Source organism: Pollicipes pollicipes, unplaced genomic scaffold (assembly GCF_011947565.3).
Source record: "Pollicipes pollicipes isolate AB1234 unplaced genomic scaffold, Ppol_2.1 Scaffold_6138;HRSCAF=7277_pilon_pilon_pilon, whole genome shotgun sequence".
Classification (NCBI taxonomy): domain Eukaryota; kingdom Metazoa; phylum Arthropoda; class Thecostraca; order Pollicipedomorpha; family Pollicipedidae; genus Pollicipes; species Pollicipes pollicipes.
This window is the reverse complement of record NW_023596818.1, coordinates 29146086-29171158: the sequence shown is the minus strand read 5'-3', so window position 1 is coordinate 29171158 and position 25073 is coordinate 29146086. Positions and strand designations below refer to the sequence as shown.

Sequence of the window (25073 nt, the reverse complement as noted above, 5' to 3'; positions counted from 1 at the left end):
ACGAGTCCGCTCCCTCGACGACAGCGCCGGTGGGACTTTGGCCGGCCACCAGGCCGCCCCCCCCCCCCCTCCCCTCTTCCACGTAACGACAGCCCGGAGGGCCAGACCGCTGCAGCCACTGGCCAGTTTGCCAGAACACAACCATAGCACAGCGGCTCTTTATTCGTGCGTCATGAGCACATGGACTTGCAACGACTTGGCGTCAACCAGACGTGAGCCACTCCTTAATGACCCACAAAAAACCGACATGTTTCCAGCCCATATGCTGATCTGGTGTGGTTAAACTTGGTTGCACCGGTGTTTCTTGAAGAAGCGGGCCACTGGACCGGCAACCGGCCTGTGTCCACGGACCAGGCGAAAGATGCTCGTCACCGGCCGCGGGCGTGATGTGCAGCTACGAACACCTGGCATCGGACGTGTCCCCATCTGACGGCCAACACCTGCTGATGAGATGACACAATGCCCTGGGCGGGTCCGCGCTCGCATGAACTTTCCCACTGCTACTGAATGCCACAGTTCATGACATTTTCCACCGGTGACGGCAGCGGAGCGAGACGGTGCGGCGGCGTCCGCAGCGAAGTTTGCGATCGGTTCACGAGATGATCGATAGTACACAAGCGCCCCCCAGCACGCTTTGTCCACACCGCCCGCCCGCGGCACGCCGCCAGCCAGTGCGAGCCAGCGAAAAAGCCGGCACGGCCGTCGACCACCACTGACCGCTGCAATGCGTCATTTGGACAGCGCTGCAGCTCACGGTAGGCGTCTTGAAACAGTTTTCGAATATGCCAATTATGACAGAGACGCACGCGATAAAAACACACATGAAAAACTACCTACGTGTCACTCGATGTAATGCTTACACATCTTAATCTACAGCAAACTGGCGAGCGTCCAGTGATGGCCAGGGGACCGCGCTCGCACTCCAGCTTTCAACGCCGGATATTAGCGCACGCAACGTGTAACAATCGGGAAAACCACACGAAGCAGCATATTACCGTTGCCCGATCGACACAAGTCGGACACACGCCTATGGTCTTCAGACGAAGTATTAGCAATTAGTCCCAGGGGCCAACTCGCAATCAAACGTCTAAGCTTACACTTCCCTCACGCTCTAAAATCTGCCCTACAGCTGTGTACATCTGATAAAGGCCATGGCGCCACCAAGACGGGATGCGCTTTACCGGGTTGGGCGCACCCATTACCCTGCAATAACCGAGCTGGCCGTGCAAAAAGCCGCAGCGTCCTCTGAACCAATAGCTCTTGCCAGCAGTTCGCGATCTGGGCTGTAATAATTATGCAAGTTAAGGCTTCCAGATGGCGGGGACGATGCTTTCAAAAGCGGCGGATTTCACAGCCGTGCTTTCAAATATGACAGTATTTGACGTCCCGACACGTGGCGTCCCCGGCGGGCCAGTAGAACGAAACGATGTAAGAATGGCGCCGCTTCTTCCGCCCTGATTTCTTGGGCAAAACTGTTACATTCTGAATCAGTTATGGACTCGTTCCATAAAATAATTTGGACAACTTGTTAAATACCCAATCTGCTCATCTTCCGGAACTTCCTGGGTATGAAGGGGTGGTTGACCCCAGGATGGAGCAGCGCAGCGTGATGGGTCACAGCGTCAACTTCTGATGCTCTGCGTAGCTCTTGGCCCGTTCTCGTCCCCACCTGACTACCGGCCCGGCAGAAACACCCACGACACTGCCTTCTCGCACGCGACAGACCGTTCACTGTCATCCGAACATGAACAGCGGCCCGTGACAGGTACACGGAGCTCGGATCAGCCCAGCCTCAGACGCGTGGCGGATTCCGGTAATTCGACCCGAACTCGCAGGGAGATGGGCAGAGGTGGACAGCCCGTGAAACGGCAGGCTTCCGATTTCCTGGCCCGTCACACTGCTGAAACAACAGGCAGGCAGCGCGTCAGAGGTCCGGACTCATGCACGACCACCCAGACGACATGTCTAAACAAATTAGCGAAGGAGCCGACATGTCGCTGTGGTGACACGTCGTGACGGGTATTGACACGCTCCATTTCAGGCATGTGGGGGGAGGGGGTAGATTATGTCTCCTACCCCAAGATATCAGCAGCTACTGGGCCAATTTTGATTAAAAAAATAACGGTGTTTGGTTTCTCCGAACGAGATGCACATTAAAACAATATGTCGAAGTCAATAGGAGGGCGACCGAAAGCAGACATGGGCCATGATCTGGGTATTATATTGATAGGATATGGCTCCGGAATCTTTCTGATCATGGACCTATTTCAATATCTTGCCGAAAGGTCTCCTTGGATCCTGGATGTGCTTTGAAATATTGTCATAGAATCAGATTGCGTTCCGGCCCTTTTGCAATTGTGGTCGAAGAATCTTGTAATATCTTAGATCTTTTTTTAAAATTTCGTCGAGAAGGTTATGGGATCTTCACTGCTTTTGTTTGTTTTTGTTGTTGTTTTTTTGGTGAAGAATCTTGTTTCGGTCCTTCAGGATTTATATGTGCAGTTGTGAAAAGCTCTTTACGTGATTATCACAATTATAGGGAGATTTGGCAGGGCTTTTTAATCTCATGTCAACGTTACCTTACAGAGCGGCAAAAAAATCGTACAAGAGCTATAAAAAGTTAGTACGCCGCGCGTAAAACTGAAAACAAAATAGCACAATTCTGGCGTCGCCCAAGCCAGCAGAGAAGCTGGGTTTATTGCTCGAGCACATCGCAGGGTGTCATGTTTCATCAATATAGTTGTCTGTATTTAAAATATCGAGATCGTGTATTGATCACGTATGTCGTGTCATCCTAGTGTAAGCACAGAACCGGCATGTGTACCTGCTGCAGGGCGGCGCTACCTGTCTGGGGAGAGCGGCGGCCGGCTCGTGTACCTGCTGCAGGGTGGCGTTACCTGTCTGGGGGCGCGGCAGCTGGCTCGTGTGTACCTGCTGCAGGGTGGCGTTACCTGTCTGGGGGTGCGGCAGCTGGCTCGTGTACCTGCTGCAGGGTGGCGTTACCTGTCTAGGGGGTGCGGCGGCTGGCTCGTGTACCTGCTGCAGGGTGGCGTTACCTGTCTGGGGGCGCGGCAGCTGGCTCGTGTGTACCTGCTGCAGGGTGGCGTTACCTGTCTAGTGGCGCGGCAGCCGACGCGGGTGGGCCTCCTGCAGGTCGCGCGCCAGGTACTTGTCCTCCTGACCGCACTGCCCGCCGGGCATGTTGAGGTGCGTGGGCGGGCCGCCCGGCATCAGCAGCTCCTCGACGGCGCGACCGGCCAGCTCTACGGCGAACGGCTCCGGCACGTTGGTTTGCATGACCGAGTGCAGGCTGACGGCGCCACGGCAGTCGTACGACTGCAGGTGGGTGTCTGGCGCCGGCGCCAGCGGGTCGACCAGGTGGCCGACGCTCAGGCTGCCGCCGCTCAGCAGCGCCAGCCGGCCCGAGATGTCCCGGGAGCGGCGCCGGCTGAACTGGCAGCGCGCCGACGAGTTCAGCTCGTCGATGTTGGGCGGCACCAGCGGCGGGTGCCGGCTGGATGAGTGCACGTGCAGCTCGGAGGCCGGGCTCAGGTGCAGCTCCGACAGCTGGGAGCGCACCACTGCAACACGCACCACACACAACTAACTATCGAACTATCAGTATATTTTTACATGGAAAAGGCTACTGTACACCAGTCAGTTCCTGTTTGACAAATATACTACTATCACACTATCGGTACACATGGAAAAGGCTACTGCACACGAGCCAGTTTCTCTGTTTAATAAATATTCTCCTCAATACGTCATTGTTTGGTTACGCCATCGTGCCTTCCGCAACATTGATTGAGTCAACTGACGGTCGTTTTATCTGAAAATCGCGTTCACAAACGCCAGATAGGAACGGCTGGACAACTACATTTGTATTGGCCTTTATCACCAAATGACTAATGGAGTAGCAGGATTTGAATGATGTTATTATGGAGTCATGGATGCCTGGGCGACCTTGAAAGTCTCCCAGAAATGGTCTGCACATCTTCGCAGGCGTGTAGCTCAACAGCTGGACAAGTCTATATAATAAAAAGGGCAGGGCTGTCATTTGCACCGAATGATCTTCAAGATGGCTATTTCGGTTCAAAACACAACACAAATGTGGAATACTTCCTTTAAAGGAGGCGTGTCAGCTTTGAGGTTTCTTTCAAAAACATTCAAACAAAAACAAAAGGTTTCTTTCAAAAACAAAAATCTGGTGAAACCTCAGGACCAGTTATGCCTCATAACAGCACTGGGCGGCGCACTTCAGCGCGAACCAAATATAATACACAGACGAACGTTGCTTATTTTCAAGTCCAAACTACGCACTCGGCGCTTTGTCACAGCAGTAGACTTCCTTCTTTGTAGCTACAGTGCTAGACCTCTTTCTTTCTAGTCCTCAGAGCGCATTCCTAGTCCGGTACAGACGGCAGAATCTCCTGCAGGCCGCCATCAGGGCCGAGCACTTGACAGATTACTCGAATGTACGTAATGGGCTTACTGCAGGTACTGTATGTATGTAACTGTGTGTATATGGTGTAACTGTATATATCTCACCTATGTATGCGATGAGCTTACCGTATGCATGTGTAATGGGCTTACTCGAAGTACGGAATGGGCTTTCCTTTGCCGATGAAAACGGGGAACAGCTGTTATGGATTAAAGGTACCACTTTTGAGCTCTTTAACTCACGCCCTGCGGGCATGTGGGCTTAAAATTTACAGCTCTACTGGTGTGAATGGCGTCCGTAAAAATGAATATTTGTGATTAGCGCAGCGGACGGCGTTTTTTTTTTTTTTACCAAGAGGCGCACTGGTGATAGTTGTGCCCGTACGTTACTTTAAAACATGTGATGGGTCTGTTTTCCCAAATCCATACTGAGCGTCGAAAAGAAACACCGTACTTCACACTGCAGGAGCGGAATCAGAGCCACCGCACGACATTTCGTTCAATTCGCGTGACAATGGCCTCATATTTGTTCATATTTTCCATACGTTGAGTGTCCCATGCTTTCGTAGCGTTTATTGCAGAAACATTTTGAATAATTGGTGGATTACAAACATTATATTACACATACGCTGGAAAAACGTATCAAATGAGAAGTATTACATAGTGGTAAGCCAGGAGTCCAACGGCATATCTCTCATTGTATTGGTTCATTCAAATCGAAATTCGGAGCTATTCAGAAGCATGTCTAGACAACTTACATCATCAATCAAATTTAATGCGCCGGACCTAACAGTGAGCAAAAAGTGCAAAAAGGAGGCGTAATCGCTTTACACCAATTATAACAGCTTAATTCGGAGATGTACGCGCTACGTTAAAAAACGGTTGTCATATGGCGAACAGCATCAAAGAAACAGCTGAACGTCTCGATTTAACTCATCATAAATTTGCGATTTAGTTGGCCTCTTACGGGTGCATACCGCGCTCCTTGACAATTTGTAGCTTACTCCGACAACTGAAATCTCTTATGAGTGCTTCACTGGCATATATAAAAGCATGATGCCTTATTTGTGGACAAGGTTTTTCTGAAAAATTTAACTTCGGTTTCTTGTTTGTTCCTCTGGTTGACCAAGCCCGGTTCACTTACAACCCAAACCAATCTAATTTAGGCTTAAATTTTGGGAAATAAATACATCAGAATTGGATAGATGCGTAAAAATAGTATAAAAACAAGCCTAATCCACGTAACGATTTTTTCCCTACATGGCAACTATAACACAAAATACATTTTGGAAACTGAAGAGCATTCCATTCTACCTGGCTGAAAATCTTTTCCTTTTGCCACTGGCTGCCAGACTTGTGCTCGGCACCAGGCCGATGTTGCGTTGATCCGCTTTGCACTCAACCGTTTACGACCTGACAAATAAGAGCTGCCTGAGGTCATGGGAGACCACTCGAGGTGCATATCTCACGTGCACGCGGGCTATGCTTTTGTCTCTACTTTTTCTGGAGAACTATCATCCCCAACGGCCTGAGCTTCCTACCTCTCCAACCGGTCCATCAATGCAATGGAAAAATACATAACGGGGGCAGCACATAATCATTATGCCATCCACCGCAAGCCTGTTGAACGCAAGGTCTTCTGTTTTTCCATCGGCCTGTTTTTACCAGGATGTCGTGCGAGGAAACAAGGGCAAATAAAAAGTAAGGAGAGGTGGACAACGGGCAGCGTGTCTGAACGGCTCGTCTGCGCCAGTTGCAGCTCTGCCAAAGCTGGCCGGCATTTCCGTAGCGATCCCGACAACAAAGAACCTACGCCGTCGGTGCATACCTCATAGATTCTGCGTCTTGGGGTGTTCGCAGTGACGCGGACGACAAAGATGCTACGTGACGTGGCGTGCAAAAATGTCGAGACAAAGACGACACAATTGGTCCGCTTGTGAACAAGTCAACTTGCGCGCTCAAGGCCGACCAAGGGTGAAGAGAAGGCTTCATTTATTAAGAAAAGGAAAACGTACTATACGTTACAAGCACTATAATTTCCAGTCATCATCGTTAGGAACACGCGTAGTACGTGTTGCGTGCGACCGTAAATGCTAGTGCCCGCACACGCTGGTCATTTTTACGTAAGTTACCAATATGAAAACAGAAAATGTGTCGCGCTGCGCAGACGCCCGGCAAAGCTTCTACGAGACGTCATGTGGAATGGAACATTCTCGATGCGTTACAAATACACTCGAAATTGCAGGCTACCAAGCTACTCAGCTTCTAAAACTACTACGGGAGGATACAAATCAGCTTTTCAGGAATACAAATCAGCTAGTAAGGGAGGATACAAAGGTATAATGTGCGGTACCGTTGCAAAATTTTACGTGAATACACTTTCCAAATAAAACAACCCCTCAAAAATAATTTCCACACTTAATTGCCTCATCACGTATCGTTGATAACACAACTTGCATTCTTCATTACCTAGAAAGTTTATCCTCCGGGTCCGTTGAAGGTCTTTGTAATATGCTCCAAAGGCGTTATATTCCCTTGAACCAAATAATATGCCGTGACTGTTATCGAACTGTTTGTTGTAATCGTTGACGTCAGTTACGAAAATGGTACGGTTGGTGTGGTAGCTGTCACACTGACTTCTCTTAAAGGCCTCATTCTAATTTCCTTCATTGAAAATTGCTCGCTCCACGAGCCTTGTTAGCCCAGCTTTCCACAATATTCCCCACCTGTGATTGCCATTTTTTATTTATTTTTTAAATTTATTTATTTATTAATATAAAATTATTTATTATTTTAATTAAATTATATATATAATTAGATATTTATTTAATATAATAATGTAATATAATTATGTATTTAATTTAATTATAATATATTTGATCAAAATTACAATATATATTTAATCATTATTTAATTACTCACCTTGGTGGACTTCATGTCCCCTTCCAGGGACAATGCCCATCCCTGACGAAACTGTTTCACAGCAGTGCTTCAGAGGCAGGCGATTTGACAAAGGTCGTGTCAGAGCCATTTTGGTGATTTATCAGCTTCTGAAAACAGAACACGGGACTCAAGACGACATGATCCACCATTATCTCACAGAAGTTAATGCAGATACAAATCATAATGGTGGAAGCGAGCATCGAAAAGGGCTTTACTAGAAGAAAAGGACAATCTACGGCTTCCGGTGGAGTCATATCAGAGAAGCTAACAATCACATTGAGCACCTGCATCGGACGCTAAGCGACCATCGCAGAGCGCCGTGGCACAAACCAACATAAACTTGGACCACCGTTAGCAAATACCGCGGCTAACAGCCTTCAAACACTTCAAAATGACTGAAGTGAGGCCACTGGGAACTGGCCCGACCAAAATTATGCAAAAATAACTTAAATGGGGGTGCGCGACCCTAGCGGCATATTAAAAAAAAACATTTTGGTAAAACCTAAGGGCAAGTTATGTATAATACTAGCACCGTGGTATGCCATTATGGCACCAACAACATTAGAACATGAACTGTAATTATTTCAGCAGTCAACGTTTCGTCACGGAACCAGACTTCTCTCCTTTGTAGTCCCAGATTTCATTCCTAGCATGGGCGATCTTAGTGCATGCAACATATTCAAGTGCGAATGCACGCAGGAGTTTCCTGTCGATCTCGACTGGCATGGAAATTGTCACTGGCATGGAAATACAATTGGCATGGAAATTGACCTCATTAATGCTCTTTAGGCCCACAGGCCCGCAAAGCGCAGGCAAAAGAGCTAAAAAATGACACCTGAAAATGGATTATAGTCTGTAACACCGGACTGTAGGCACCGCTTTCAGGCTCTTTTTAACCCCGCTTGTGAACCTGCGGGCTTACAAGAGACACGCTAAGTATGAATGACGTCATTAGTGCCAGAGCGTCACTAGACCATACGATATGTCGCTGGTATACATTGGCTTTGTAAACACAGCCTTGCAACGAACTCGGCACACAAGCAAACGATGTCTCCCGAAGCCAAAGTGTGCCTCCAAAATAGCTACTGCATTAAACACCATATGCGAGAAATCAAAGACATATCACGACGTTTTGTTGAATTGGCGTGATAAGTGCCTCAAATTTATAGAGTATTTTTCCAAACTGGGTGACAAACTCTCACAGCGTTCCATGAAAGAGCATTTTGGCCATCCGGAGCATTGCAAACATAATTCACATGATGAAAGTGGAGAGCAGCTTAAAAGTATTACTTTCATTGTGGTGAGCACGGAAGCCAATGGCATTCCTTTAGTCAGAGCGACTGCTTCCAAACGAAATTCTGAGCAGTTTAGATTTCAAGAAAACTGGCATTTCGCACCATATGGGACGCATTTGACTTAACTTTAGGTGAGAAATGCAGAACAGATGACATACTTCCCTTTAAGACAAACCTGTTCAAAGCATACAGGCACCATAACAAAAAAAAAAATGTTATGATACCCGGGACAATCGCTCCACCGCATACCAAGTGTGTTTGTAGGATTGGACACCGCTCGAGAAGATCTAGTGCACAGTGGTGTAGCCAAAGGGATCAGGCTCATGCCCCTCCTGCCCCACCCCCGCCAGGTTCTAGCGCAGTTTTTCACTACGACACTACCGAATATCATTTCGGAATCTGATGATCGGGGACATTATTTGGGCTTTAAATCCCATAGACACTACCATGGAGCAGCGACACATGGAGCCCAACGGCCGTAATTTCGTAGCCACACTATCGGAGACTCCAATGAATATACTCGGCACGCAGCTAACACAAATGTTTAAGGCGCCATGACAAACCAACATCGATAGCTCATTGATACGGTAAGTACCGTACCAATCAGGGTTCGTAGGACCTGTTAGTCTGGTCGCAGTGCGTCTATTGAATTGTGGTTCGTTGTGCCACTTACCAGGATTTCACTTAAAACACTATTCAACCCCTTATAACGCGATGGCCGCTTTTCAAATGAACCAGTCTCATGCGGCCGAGCAAAAGATGTTGGATTGTCGCGCCTACGCACACAACTACCATACGACTGTTTCAGTCCGAGTGTTGATGACCGATGCCGAGTTGATCAGGCCCAGCCATGGATCGCTGGCCCTGCTCTTTTGACGCCTGAGCTGCTGCTATGACCTGTGACCCCAGCTGCTATGACCTGTGACACAGCTGCTGCGACCGGCCAACCAGCCGCAGGAGCCGGCGGCCCCGCCGTTGGGACCCGCTGGGACGGAGCCCTTGCTGACCGCCACGCCACGGCTCGGACTCGCAGCTCCGATACCGTCGCTGCCCTGACCCCCTGCCCCGTCGCCACCCAGACCTGCCGGCGCCGCCCCCACACGGCCCGGGCCGCGGCTCTCGAGCCGCCCGGACTCGTGAGCGTGACTTCCACTCGGCCTGCACCGCGGCTTTAAAGTCGGCCGGACCGTTGCTGCGATGCCGCCCAGACTCGCAACGCCGACCGGTCCGATGTCGACCCAAGGCTCCGACCTGCTCGGACCGCGGCTCCGATGCCGTCCAGACCTGCGGCACCGATGCCATCGGACCGCAGCTCCCATGTCATGGGGACCGCGGCACCGGTGCCGCACCAACCGCCGCCCCTGGGGATCGCAGCTCCCATGTCATGGGGACCGCGGCACCGGTGCCGCACCAACCGCCGCCCCTGGGGATCGCGGTTTCGATGCCGCCCGGACCACGGCTCCGATGCCACGGGGACCACTACTCGGATGCCGCCTGGACCGCAGCTCCCATGTCATGGGGACCGCGGTTCCGATGCCGCTCGGACCACGGCCCCGATGCCACGGGGACCGCTACTCGGATGCCGCCTGGGCCGCAGCTCCGTTGTCATGGGAACCGCGGTTTCGATGCCGCTCGGACCACGGCCCCGATGCCACGGGGACCGCCCGCTACTCGGACGCCGCCTGGACCGCAGCTCCCATGTCATGGGGACCGCGGTTCCGATGCCGCTCGGACCACGGCCCCGATGCCACGGGGACCGCTACTCGGACGCCGCCTGGACCGCAGCTCCCATGTCATGGGAACCGCAGCTCCGATACCGCACGGTGTCGCGACACCGATGCCGTTCGGGCCGCAGCACTGATGTCACCCAAACAGCAGCCGTGATGCCAACCAGACGGGAGCTCCGATGCCGCCTGGGCCGCGGCTCCGTCGCCACTTAGACCAATCGCGCTGGAGGCTCTACGCTACCGTGCCGCGCGCCAGTGACTTCGATCTGATGTGAAGTGGTTTTCTTCGTAAACAGGTTCCCGTTGGAGGGCCAAATACTTCACCTGAAGTTTGCAGAACGTTGCCCGTCGCTGTCATGTTAGGTTTTGTATTGTGCCTTATCATCGTGGTAAAAGTTTTACAAATTTACCTATTTGGCTGCAGCACACAAGCCACTAAGTGATTAAGTTTGTGTCAAGCTGTTTTTGGACTGGTTGATTAGGGCTGGCTGATAGGACTGAATGAGCCCAAAATACTATTTTCAAAACTGGGGCATAACACTGTTTCAATCACAGTCTCATCATCATTGTTCACAGTGCAACAATATTAATGGAAATTAAGCCTTTTAACCAAATCTCTGGTCTAGGACCCTGGTAAGGGGTGCCAAAGTATCCAAATATCCTGTTTCCATGAATGCAATGCTAAGAAATGATTGTTGAGGTAAGAGCTAATTTTTAGAGGTGATGCTACATGAGTGAATTTGAGGACTTAACTGTTCAGAATGTGCAGTAAGTGTATTCTATGAGGAATGCAAATATTCCATTCACTCCATTAAATGCATCACCATTTTGTTTTCACTTAAATGTTGGTAGGTTAATGCAGTTGTAATCTACAAGCGGCAATGGACTGTATCTGACAGATAGTGGGCAATCATTATGTTGCAATTGGATACTCTGCACGGTAATTTTTTACTTTGGTACCTGTATGGCCGACGGAGGGAAGAGCTACGCTAGCTGCAGGGTTTCGAGTATTGTCGTCCGGGGGAAAAGCTGTGAGGCATCGGCTGACATTGTGACGTCACTGAAAATGGTTTTGCATCGATCGGGATGGGGGTCCTTTCGGGCCGACTGAAGGCCATAAGGCTTTTGAATGTGACATGTCACTGGTATTCGGCTGGGTATGTGACGTCACGGGTCGTGAGTTTGCAAGGCTCTTTTGGGTCCACCGAATGCCGTAATGCATCAGCTGGCCATGTGTCGTCACTGTTATTCGATTAAACATCAGGCCTCGACCGACCTCGGCGACCGGCCTCGTTCCATCTTTACTTTTCGTACCTGACTGCTGCAAGCATTTGCGTGCCGCATAAAGGTTTGACCGAATCACCTCAATGTGTGACGTCCCTAATCATCACTTCATACGGGTGCACTTAGGCCCCACGACCACGGTGTGTCATGGTCTACGAAGTATCACCGGATAGCGTGACGCCACTGGTATTCGAATAAATACTGAGCGCAACAGGCCGTGCTTTATTTTTACCTTTGTATCTGACTACTGCAAGCATTGGCGTGCTGGATGAAAGCTGCCGAACCACCTGAGTGTGTGACGTCACTGGTCACGAGTTTCACCGGTGCCTTTCGGCCAACTGAAGACCACAAGGTGTCAGCTAACGACGTCACTGCTATACGACCGATTGTAAGACGTCAATGGTCGTGGGTTTCCACGTGTCCTCTAGGACCGACGAAATGCCGTAAGGCATCAGCTGGCGATATGACGTCACTGGTATTTGGCTGAACATCAGCCAACAGGTCATGCTCCATTTATACCTTTCGTACATGTCTGCTGCAAGTATTGGCGGATTTTTGCGGCCAACTGAAGGCCATAAAGCATCAGCTAGCGATGTGACGTCACTGGCATTCGACCGTGCGTGTCGCTGGTCATGAGATTTTACGGCCTCTTTTGGGCCGACGAAAGGTCATACGGCACTGACTGACGATGTGACGTCACTGGTATTCGAATGAACTTCGGGCGCGACAGGCCATGTTCCACCTTTATCTTTGGTACCTGTCCATTGCAAGCATTGCCGTGGAAGGCTCTGCCAAATTACCTGAGTGTGTACGTCACTGACCATTAATTTGTATACTCTTCTGAACCTACTATAGGCCACAAAGCATCAGCTGACGATATGATGACACTAGGTCTCGACTAGACATCATGCGCAACAGGCCATGCTCTATCTAAGCCATGTTTCGTCTGTACCTTTCGCACCTATCTACTGCAAGTATTCGCGCGACACATAGGGGCTCTGCCGAATTACCTGAGCGTGTGGTGTAACTAGTCATGAGTTTACGCGGGTTTACTCTGGCTGACCGAAGGACATCAAGCATCAGCTGACGATATGACGTCACTGGTATTCGACTATACTCCAGGCGCGACAGGCCATGTTCCATCTCTACCTTTCGTACCTGTCTCTTGGAAGTATTGGCGTGCTGAATGAAGGCTCTGTCGAGTCTCCTGAGTAAGTAACGTCACTGGTCAAGAGCTTTTTACGGGACCTTTTGTACCCCCAAACGGTATAATGTATCAGCTGACGATATGACGTCACTGATGTCCGACTTAACATCAGGCGCGACAGGCCATGTTCTATCTTTACCTTTCGTACCCGTCTTTTACAAGTACTGACGTGCTGAATGAAGGCTCTGTCGAGTCTCCTGGGTGTGTAACGTTACTGGTCATGAGTTTTTTCTGGCTCCTTGGAACCCTCTATAGGGAAAAATGCATCAGTTGACGACGTGATGCCAATGGTGTTTGACTTAACATGAGGCGTAACAGGTCATGTTCCATCTTTGCCTTTCGTACCTGTAAAGTATTGGTGCCTTAAATGATGGCTCTGCCGAGTCACTTGAGTGTGCGACGTCACTGGTCATGAATTTTTACGACTATTTTGGCTGAGCGAAAGCCATAAGGCATCAGCTAACGAAATGACTTCACTGGTAGTCCACTGAGTGTGTGACGTCACTGGTCATGAGCTTTTACGGGCCTTTTTTGGCCGAGTTCAGGCCATTAGGCATCAGATAACGTTATGGCGTCACTTGTATTCGAATTAACATCAATTGCAATAAGCCATGTTTCATCTTTACCTTTCGCATCTGCCTACTGCAGGTATTCGTGCGCTACAAAAAGGCTCTGTCGATTCGCCTGAGCGTGTGGTGTAACTGGTCATGAGTTTGTGCAGGTTTACTCGGGCAGACTGAAGGACATCAAGCATCAGCTGACGATATGACGTCACTGGTAATCGACTAAACTCCAGACGAATCATCTGAGTGGGTGACGTCGCTGGTCATGAGTTTATACGGATTCACTTGGGCCGCCCAAGGCCACAAAGCAACACCTCCCGTGAAGCATCACAGGATGATATGTCGTCACTGTTATTCGACTTAACATCAGGTCCAACATGCCACGTACTTTCTTTACCTTTCGTACCTGTCTATTAAAGGTATTGACGTGCTGAATAAAGGCTCCGTCGAATCTCCTGAGTTTGTGACGTCACTGGTCACGAGTTTTTATGGGCTCTTTTGAACCCATTATAGGTTGTAATGCATCGGCTGACGGCATGACGTTACTGGTGCTCGACTAAACATCAGGCGCAACAGGTCATGTTCCATATTTGCCTTTCGTACCTGGCTGCTGCAAATATTCGCGTGCTATATGAAGGCTCCGCCGAATCACCGAGTACGTGACGTCACTGATCATCAGTTGGTAGGAGGTCACTTGGCCACCTATGGCTACGAAATTCCGCAGCAGAGGCGGGAGATGCACCATAGTTAAGCACACTAATTTTATTGTGCGCACCATTAAGTAGCAGCTTCAAACGCAACGGGCTGTTTCAACGACTAAAATTTTGAACAAACGTAAACACAAAACAAAGGTGATCCCAGCCCACAAACCGACGTATATGCAAAGCTATTCCGCCCGACATCACAGGATGCGCCCCTGAGCAGCTACGGTCCGGAATGCCCTGATGGCTAAATAATAAAGGGCGCCGCCTAGCGGTCATAAGTCTGGGCCACAGACCGAATATCAGTGACGTCATATGGTCAGATGATGCTTGATGTCCTTCCGTCAGTCCGAGTAAGCCCGCGTAAACTCATGACCAGTTACACCACATGCTCAGGTGATTCGGCAGAGCCTTTATGTAGCGCGCGAATACTTGCAGTATAGAGGTGCGAAAGGCAAAGATGGAACATGGCCTGTTGCGCCTGAGATTAAGTCAAACACCAGTGACGTCATATCGTCAACTGATGTCTTGTACCCTATAGGTACAAAAAAGCGGCCCATAAAGGACTCATGACCAGTGACATTACACACTCAGGAGATTTCACAGAGCTTTCCTTACGCATGTCAATGCTTACAATAGACAGGTACGAAAGATAAAGACGAACATGGTCTGTCGCGCCTGGTCTTAAGTTGAATACCAGTGACGTCACATCGCCAGATGATGCTTGATGTCCATCAGTCAGCCCGAGTAAACCCGCGTAAACTCATAACCAGTCACGCCACACGCTCAGGTGATTGGGCAGAGCCTTTATGTGGCGCGCGAATACTTGCAGTAGATAGGTGCTGAAGGTAAAGATGAAACTTGACATATTGTACCTGATGCTTAATTGAATACCAATGACGCCATATCGTTGCCTGATGCCTAATGGCCTTAAGTCGGCCGAAAAAGGCCCGGGAAAACTCATGACCAATGGCGTCACACACTTAGTGGATTACCAGTGACGACACATCATTAGATGATGCCTTATGGCTTTCACTCGGCCAACAATAGCCTGTAAAAACTCATGACGACGCACTCAGGTGATTCGACAGAGCCATCATTAGGCTCGCCGATACTTTAACAGGTGCGAAAGGCAAAGATGGAACATGACATGTTGTGCCTGATGTTAAGTCGAACACCAGTGACATCATATCGTCAGCTGAAGCATTATACCATATAGGGGGTTGAAAAGAGCCCGTAAGAGCTCTCGACCATTGACGTCATATAACACGCGAATGCTTGCAGTAGGCAGGTACGAAAGGTAAAGATGGAACATGGCCTGTTGCGCTTGATGTTGAGTCGAATACCAGTGACGTCATATCATCCCGCGATGCTTCACAGGATATGATGCTTTGTTGCATTGGGGTGCCCAAGTGAGCCTGTATGAACTCATGACCAGCGACGTCACGCACTCAGATGGTTCGGCACCACCTCGATATAGCGCGCGAATGCTTGCAGTGAACAGGTACGAAAGGCAAAGATAGAGCATGGCCTGTTGCGCATGACATCTAGACGAAAACCGGTGACGTCATATGGTCAGCTGATGTGGTGTGGCTTACGGTAGGTTCAAAGCAGTCTATATAAATTAATGGTTAGTGACGTTACACACTCAGGTAGTTCGGCAGAGCCTTCCTTCAGCATTCAAATGCTTGCAATGGACAGGTACCAAAGGTAAAGATGAAGCATGGCCTGTCCCGCCTGAATTTTATTCGGATACCAGTGACGTCACATCTTCAGTTAATGTCGTATGACCTTTCGTCGGCCCAAAAGAGGCCGTAAAATCTGATCACAAGTGACATCACACACAGTCGAATGCCAGTGACGTCACATCATTAGGTCATGCTTTACGGCTCTCAGTTGGCCCCCAAAGATCCATAAAAATGCATGACCAGTGACGTCACACACTCACGTGATTTGGTAGCTTTTATTCATCACGCCAGTGCTTGCGGTAGACAGGTACGAAGGTAAAAATGAAGCATGACCTGTTGCGACCAACATTTAGTCGAATATCAGTGACGTCACGATACCTGGTGATATTTCACGGAACATGATACACCGCGGCCGTGGGGCCTAAGTGCACTCGTATCAAGTGATGATTAGTGACGTCACGCATTCAGGTGATTCGGTCAAGCTTTTATTCGACACGCAAATGCTTGCAGCAGACAGGTACGAAAGGTAAAGATGGAATAAGGCCTGTTGCGCCTGATGTTTCATTGAATGCCAGCGACGACATATCGTCAGGTGATGCTTTACGGCATTCATTACACCCAAAAGATCCCTAAAGCCTCACAACCAGTGACGTCACACATCCAGTCGAATACCAGTGACATCATATCGCTAGCAAATGCCTTGTAGCATTCAGTTGGCCCAAAAGAACCCCGATCGATGGAAACCCATTTTCAGTGACGTCACTACGTCGGCTGATACCTGACAGCATTTCTCCATCACGGCAGTACAGGAACCCTGCAGCCAGCGTAGCTCTCCCCACCGTCGGCAATACAGGTACCCAAGTAAAAAAAAGCCCTCTGCACCACATGTACACTTTGCTATTTTATTTGTTTTGTTTACTATGTAAATGAACATCGATATACTGGGTACTATACCAAGTCTCTTTGGAGGATCTGTAGTCAATTCGCATTACATTGGCACTGTGAATCAGGCCGAAACTTGATCCAAAAAGACACAGCTCAGTTGCAAATCCTGTCAGCCCTCCTAATCACAACCAATTTCAACACATTGTTTCGATCTTACACCATTCTTCATGCCACAGTCTAACACGGCAGCTGGGATGCTTCAGACATATATAAACAGCTGTCCTCTAAAAGACGGCACATGTCAGTGGGTACCGCCTAGAATATCTTGGCTGCGTACCTGCCTTCTCCCGCCTCAGACTACATGGGTACGTTACCTCGTCAGCACGCTCCCGCCCCACCAAAGATCCAACGCACAATGACCCAGGGTGCCCTTTTTACGGAGAAGTTACGAAGTGATTTGCTTACAACCGACGCCAGCCGCTGACGTATGACGTCACTGGGAGCCACCCTTTCAGCGGTCCACCATTGGCATGAATGGGTGACCTGGCTCTCAGCTCTCAAACATCCTGTTATATGTATATACATATATAAATATGTATATCTATATATATGGCTATATATGTGCACATATATCTTGTATTTGTGCTCCCAATAAACGCACTGTCGGGCTGCATGACATACTTTAATTTAATGCTTGGGAAGCAATAATGCATTGGAAGGGCGAGTGTGTCGTGTCATTTTGAGTCGTAGACAGGCAGTGGCTGGTTCTCACATTGCTTAATACGGCGTGGTGCGACGACGATGGGGCTGACTGGGATGACTCTCAAAACACGGTAGATCAGGATATAACTCCGTAGTGCGATAGTGCGAAACAAATCTACAAGCCTCGAGGCAGGCCAGGACACCTACGAACCACGCAACAGGCAATACACGTCTTCCAGCGGCACAACAGACTGGAACACTTTCAGCAGTACAGCAGGCTTGCGTACTTCTCAGAGCTGCATGGCAGATATGGCTGCAGGGGACGTTCCCAACTTCCCCTGCATGCGACATTGTGCTGTCTACCACCGTCCGGCTGCCGCTGGGCGTACGCAAAACACTATCAATGGCTGTATTGCAAGGGATGTCATGCACAGGTCCTTATTTCTGCCACAAATTCGGACAAAAAACCTTAAGAGTTTCAGGATAGACTAAATGGGCTGATTTGGAATGTATTTTTGTTTTGTCTACTTTCGGCGATAACGCCATGATGAATGATGAGTGTGATGCCTTGTTAATATCGCATAAATACTATGCAAGTTTATTTGCGATGTTGAATATAAGTACTCTTACAAATATTCATTGTTGGTACCTGAGTGTGCTACTTTCAAATCTGGTGTATATGAACTGCGCATGCCCTTCAAAAACATAGACCTGGTCTGCTTCTGACCTCACTTTGAAAAGCTTTCTGCCTTTAATAGCTACACATCAAAACCATTAAAATTCCCACACATGTCGTGGTGCATGGGCGGACAGCATAAGAACGCCAAGTGAGGGTTTTTCCCACGCAACAATCTGTAACGTGTTGCATCTTTTTGTAAAATTTGCATCGATTCGTGGCGCAGTCCACTACACAGAAAGTTTGTGCGAATAGACCCGTGGGAATTGCATTGGAAGTGAAGTCACTGAGTTATTGGCATGATTCCTGAGAGCACATTACCGAATCCGGCCGGGCGTGGAGCGTGAATTTGTTAAATTACGGCAGCCATCTAAATAAAAAATATCATCCCGTGTTGAGGATGCGGCCGTGAGAATTCCATATTACTGTGGTATGACAATCGACTGGCACCCTAACATCCTGCTAAGCCGGAAGTATCTGTTTGTTTGACCACGTCACAGCGCATTACCGAATGCGGCCAGCCTTCTGGAGAGCAGATTTGCAAGACTACGTCAGCGCTACGTCAGTGTGTGTGTGTGTGTGTGTGTGTGTGTGTGTGTGTGTGTGTGTGTGTGTGTGTGTGTGTGTGTGTGTGTGTGTGTGTGTGTGTGCGTGTGTGCGTGCGTGTGTGTGTGTGTGTGTGTGTGTGTGTGTGTGTGTGTGTGTGTGTGTGTGTGTGTGTGTGTGTGTGCGTGTGTGTGCGTGTGTGTGTGTGTGTGTGTGCGTGTGTGTGTGTGTGTGTTGTGGTCATCGTCCGAGAGCACCTGTTTATTGGTATGAGCCCTTGACAGCGGATTACCAAATGTGAGTGGCCGGCCGGCATGGGGTTTTCTCTACAGCAGAAGCCTTTCCAAAATTTTTGCAATCATGCACGTGTGGTGCACCCGTGTGCACTTGATAGTACTGTGGGAGGGCTTTCAACTGGTTCAATTTTCAACTTTCATCTACTCGGCCGACGGCACCTACTTTATTGGAATAACCATCTGACTATGACTGACTCTTTGTTGGCAGCACAATGGGAGGGCTACCAACGCACACCGTAACATCTTGCTCTGCCCCGAAAGTACCTATTTTATTGTTATGACTTCCTGACAGGGCATTACCGATTGCGGCAAGCAGCCCAGGGATGGCTTTGTTCGGCAGAAGTGCACCTTTTACGGGGAGCATACCACCTATTTTGTATGGGTCACTCGTTGTTAGGTCAGACACCTCCGATTTGATCGATTATGCCAGTTTTCTCGAAATCCGTCTGAACAGATGACCATTTTGAGTTGAGTTGAGCTATGTTTGAGTTTGAGCATGATTTTTAGCCGCCCATGCGAGAAAAATATCACTGGATTCCCTGCTCAACACTATGCAGGTAAAACATTTGATTTGTTTTGGTTTTTCAGTGTGTGTTTTGAAATGTTTGCCCCTAACTAATTTCTAAGAACGCTCGTGTAGTGAATGCTAAACAAGTTTGGAACATTCTTTCAAGAGAAAGCGTTATGCAAACAGGAGGCTATCTTTTACGGACGGCTAATCTTTTAACTAATGCGGCGTCAATAGTTGTGATCTCACACAAAGCATGTGGTCGTATGCAGCCGATAATCCTGTGAGAGGGCCGTTGACTGACACCGTAACATGTTGCGTGGCCGACCGCACCTATGCTTCTGGTACGGCCGCTTGACAGCGCATGGCTGGGCGCCAGGGCACGGTGGAGGATGGTAGCGAAATACGGCTGCTATTTAAATGTAATGACAATTGTGCTGATAGGATGCACCCGTCTGCAATTTGACAGCACAGTGAGAGAACTATCAGCAGCAAACATCGTACAGTAGTACTCACCCGAGGACACATACCTTATGAGAATGACTTCCTGAAAGCGCATCGCTGAAGGTATGCGTTCTGACAGACCTTTGAGGTGAAAAGACAGCAGCCATTAAACAGTATTAATAGCCGCACGCGGAGGCTGTGACCATGTGCATTTGTTAGCACTCTGCGAGGGCTATCGACCAGCACACGACGGTACCGTATTGCTCGGTAAACGCCCCTTGCTTTTTTGGTGTAGGCACCTGACAGCGCATTACTTGACATGGCAGCCGGGGCCTGATGGGAAAAATGCAGGAAATATTTAAGTTTATTGGTAATCGTTTGCAGAATTTGCAATCGTGTAAGCTCGATGGCACTGTGGGAAGTCTTTTAACTCGCACAATAAAATCGTGTTCAACCGAAAGCGATTTGGTATGATTGCATTATTGAATCGTTCGGCGACTAGGATGTGCATTTGGTGCGCTGCTGAAGCCTGTTTGAATATTTATATCCGTGTGTGAACGGTGCGACCGTGCACATCTGTAGAAATGTAGGGTGGTTGTCAACTACAATGTGACATCGTGCACGGCCGAAGGTGCCTACTTCACGGGTGTGACCGTCTGGCAAGGCTTACCGAACGCGCGCGGCAGGCCGGGGCGTGGTTGCGGACCTCCGGCGGACGTGTCGTCTGTCGGCACTCACGCGGCATGCCCGCCGGCCGGATTCAGTACTGCGATGTCAGGGGTCATCACGCAAAATAGGTGCCTTCGGCTGAAGAGCATGTGCGATTGCCAGTTGGTAGTCGGCTTTTCTCAAAGGTAACAAATGTACGCCTTTGCAGCCTCTGCCCATATGTATTTGCTTAAGTCTACCGTAACTTAGCAAATCCACGCTCCGGGTGGCACACAGGATTAATACAAATATGCTGTCCTGAGGTTATACGAATGCTATAGGTGCCCTCAGCCGAGCACCATGCCATCGCGCCAGTTGAACGTCCTCCTATAGCGCTAACAGAGGCGTACGGTCACTCCGTATCCACACGATTGTAATGTCTTCAAGTGGCTGCCGTGGATTCGCCACCATACGCCACCTGTCTACCAAAACTCTGTAATCTGATGTACATGATCACACCAATAAGATAGGTGCCGTTAACCGAGAACCATGTTACGCTGCATTTTGTTGGCCGACTCATGATGGTAGCAGCTGCACACGTTTAGAATCTCTGCGCACGAGTACAAATAATGTTAAAAGGCTGCCGTTTTTTCTGCAAATACATGCTCCAACCGGCCGCCAGCATGTGGTAATGCGCTGCTGCAAGGATCGGACTGATAATTAGGTGTTTTCACACGACCATGGTGTTACGGTGCAGTTTGAGAGCCCTTGCACAGTAGAACGCGGCTGCACAGTTGGGAGATTTCATATATATTTAAAAGGCTACCGCAATTTAGCAAGGTCATGCTTTGGTTTGGCGTCTGCACTTAGTAATGTGCTCTGAGGACATACCAATAAGATCAGGAATGTTGATAAGCAACTTTCTTGGGGAGCCAGCGGATAGTCGTCCTACAGTGCCACCAAATGCAGGTGGGCACACCGTCCGCTTCTTAGGGAACCAGCCGATAGCCGTCCCACAGTGTCATCAAATGCAGGTGGGCACATCGTCCACTTCTTAGGAAACCAGCTGATAGCCGCCCCACAGTGTCATCAAATGCAGGTTGGCACATCGTCCGCTTCTTAGGAAACCAGCTGATAGCCGCCCCACAATGTCATCAAATGCAGGTGGGCACACCGTCCCCGCACGATTACTATAATTTTCTTAAAATCGACCGCAGCTTAGCCAATACACGCTTTGGACGGCCGCTCGCATTCCGTGGTGTGCTTTCTGGGAACCATAACAATGGAACGGTGCTCTGGGTGGAGGAGGATGCTACGGGGCCAAATGAAAGATCTTCTGAAATGCCTTTGAATACGCGATTATGACTATTTCGATGAAAAGAATGGTGCAGTTCATTTTGCACCAGCAGACTGGCTCATATCTTGGCACACACAGGAATAAAAAAAACACTACACCCACATCAGCAAAGAGCAAAACAGCAGGCAAAGCAGTCAGTACAAGCTGCCATTTGTCAAAAGCTGTCATAATTTCGCCGCCGAACACCGCCCGGAAGACTTCATTCAGTAATGCGGTGTCGATGTGTTTACCATAAATAAAGGTGCTATCAGCCGCGGAGCATATCACTGTATATGAAGCATCGTTACGTAGCAGTATGAAACTTACAAGTACGTCATGTGTATTGTTTAGGTCTTCATGTTGTATGAAATACTGCTGTAGTTTATTTCTATTTATATCGATATCAAACTCGGCAATTTTGAGCACATTAATAGTTCTTGTGTGCTTTGAGCAAGTATTTATTTTGGAGTGCTTCGTTAGCCTGCCACTGTCGTCCCCGTCGCTCGTGCGCGGAGGATTCGTCGGTTGTTGGACGTCGCCCGTGCCGGCCGTGGATGGTCGTGAAGTGTTCTGAAATAAACCATCGCCTCTCAGACGCTAAAATAATATACTAGAGACACGGTTGTGGTGTCAAAGCATGTGTCGTGAATGCCCTGTTGGCTAATGGAAATTTGGGAGCGATTTCATGTGATTTTGATAGATTTCCTCAGAAAATCGCTCCTACACCTTCCCCTATGAGGGCGACGGTAAGTTATATCTTTAACTTGTGCAAGGAAGGTGCATTTGACAGTGCTGCGGGGGGGGGGGACATCAACTGACGCCGTAAATGTCACGCGGTCGCATTTCTAATTTGATTGTCACGATGCGTTGAAACCGCATTACTCCATGTGGGTGGCCGGCAGGAGCATGGTGAGCAATTATGTCAGCTGTTTAAAAAGGGATTTGTGTTATGCGTTGTCGCACACGGTAGGTGTGACTGTGTGCATAAAAGGAAACTGTGGAAGGGCCCTCAACTGCCCTAATAACAAATTGCTCAGCCAGCGGCACCTTTGCACCTATTTTTATTGGCATGAGCTCCTAAAAGCGCATTCCTGAATGCTGACGGCCAGCCAGAGCAAAGCGGCGAAAACACGGCAGACATAAAAATATCTGTACTATCGTGTGCCAGACGTGTACTGCACGGACGGTGTCCCTAGCACGGTTCGGCATGTCGTCCCCATTCAGCAATGCGCTGTTAGATGACTATATCTATAGAATGGTACGAACACAATGCCGTCCTACAATTCGCACACGCATAACCTATGTCTGAATGTCTGTCGCATTGTCGCCACCAAGCTCCGCTCGCATTTACTTGTGCCCTGCAACGACGTCACCCTAAAAGAATAAATGCCCTCGGCCGAGCACGACGTTGCGGTGTCAGTTAACGGTCCCACCAAAGCGGGATCAAATGCATTTGGCTGCACACTCTAAGCACCGATAGCGATGTATTTCAAGGCGATTTGACGTCAGAGGGTGGGACAGACCGTGCCGAGTAATGCGTTACGTAAAGGTTCCACAGGCAATCAATTTTGGTTAACCCGGAATTTCACGATTTAACGGATGGAGCGCACGAGGGGGGGGGGGGGGCGACCGCTCCCCTTGCAGGCAGTTCGCCAAAAGCCCAATGCAGATATGTGGCGCCATCCGACCCCTGATTTAAAGCGATAGTTGCTGCTAACGACACAAGGTGGCGTCAAAATTCATGAGCTCTGCATTTCATACGAAAAGTGCTCAGGTTTCCTCCGGCACTCTGTTTTGTATCGATCCATGGATTCGCTTCATTCAATGTGGTTTTATCAGAAATACCAATAGATGTCCAATAGATATTCACGAAAGAGAGTGTTGTACATTTGTGTGGGGTTTTGAAAAGAAGTAGCCATAACGCATATTACGCGGTGCAGTTCACGGTCATGCACTTTTCAAAGGGAGTGTGCCACCCGTTTTGTACTTTCCATTGATTTTTAGATCAGACACGTGCGGTTTGATCAGAAAGACCGGATTTCTGAAAATTGTCTAAAAAGCTCAGGATTTAGATTTGAAGTAGCCGCTCATGCGGGAGAAATCTCATTGGACTCCCTGCTCAACACAATGGAAGCGAAATCAGCTCATTTGCATTGCTTTTCCAATGTAGGGTATGTCTTGTAATGTTTCCAGCACACCGGTTGACAATTTTCTTGTGTTGTAAAAAAGCTTGAAGCACTGCCTAAACAAAAAAGGCGAGCATTTTTATCACGAATTCAGCAAAACGTTACACTATGTTTTGATTTCTCTCCTTCGGTGTTTACCACAGTGACTCTTTTTGAGGCGCGCTTAGACTTTGGGAGTAAAAGTGGCACATTTTCCACAGTGACGCACTGGTTCAAACCTCAAACGATGCGCTCCTCGGTAACAGGCTCTCGCCGCCCGCCGGGCTTAACACAAACATTCTGCTATTCACACCGGCAGAGATACCACGGCGGTTTTCGTGACAACGGGGATTACGACGAGCACAGGGAAGAAGCGAAATGCTGTTTCAAAGCGCAGACAGAGTAATTTGGACTCGGAAATGATTAAATTGATTTCCTTATTTGGTCTCGAAGGTGCTGCAAAGACAATTCTCAGTGCTGTTAATAGACTAACTGGTCTGGAGTTTAACTTAAGTTTGTTTTGAAATATGCACCAAAGGTACTCCCAAAAATGCTCCCTTTAATACCTGAAACTCCCTGGTTCCTGAGCTTGAAAGACGCAAAGATGCGCAGACTACTTTCTGCAGACTATTCCAGGGTCACCTGGGCATGCATGACGCCATAGAAAAGTCACACGAACGCCGTCGTCTCTCATGCTGTTTCCTGTTCATTGTCGTAGAACAGCATGACCGCTCATGCGTTCGTGTTCGTACTGATGCGGTACAAAAGGTCCTCGGAAGGTGGCGCTCCTCGAATTGGCTAGTAGTCAGATTTCACTGCTGAATGTTTGTTTCGAGCGCGAAAGTTCTGTCTGGTTTTGCTGCGCTGCTGCGTCATGTGCTTAACATTTGCTAATGGAAAGCGTAACGGAGCACAAAACTAGTCTACTTTTTCTTGTCATTGCAATGGGATTAGGTTATATAAGAGCCAAAACTGCACCGGATCAGCTGGCGGTTGGCATACGAACAACACGCCGGCGT

At 48.9% G+C, this 25073-nt stretch overlaps 1 protein-coding gene across 4 annotated transcripts; it reads right to left on the bottom strand.

The window, feature by feature from the left end:
* Positions 1-146: 146 nt before the first annotated feature.
* Positions 147-17141, bottom strand: LOC119105833 (uncharacterized). 4 transcript variants are annotated; one of them, XM_037229378.1, is made up of 4 exons: positions 17108-17141; positions 7363-7490; positions 3111-3581; positions 147-1900 (listed from the first exon to the last, which is right to left on the bottom strand). In XM_037229378.1, the coding sequence occupies exons 2-3, from the start codon at positions 7469-7471 to the stop codon at positions 3115-3117; spliced, it is 576 nt and encodes a 191-aa protein (XP_037085273.1). In that variant the 5' UTR covers positions 7472-7490; positions 17108-17141; the 3' UTR covers positions 147-1900; positions 3111-3114. The 4 variants fall into 4 exon arrangements, with proteins under 4 accessions (XP_037085273.1, XP_037085276.1, XP_037085274.1 ...); XM_037229381.1 differs by having other exon boundaries at positions 147-1897; XM_037229379.1 differs by lacking the exon at positions 17108-17141 and adding an exon at positions 17071-17102.
* Between the last annotated feature and the right edge of the window lie 7932 nt (positions 17142-25073).

Excerpts from the sequence above, each read along its gene's own strand:
- LOC119105833 (XM_037229378.1), bottom strand. The coding sequence starts at position 7,471 with ATGGCTCTGACACGACCTTTGTCAAATCGCCTGCCTCTGAAGCACTGC. Across the intron at positions 3,582-7,362 it reads GGGACATGAAGTCCACCAAG|TGGTGCGCTCCCAGCTGTCG; the intron begins GTGAGTAATTAA and ends TGCGTGTTGCAG.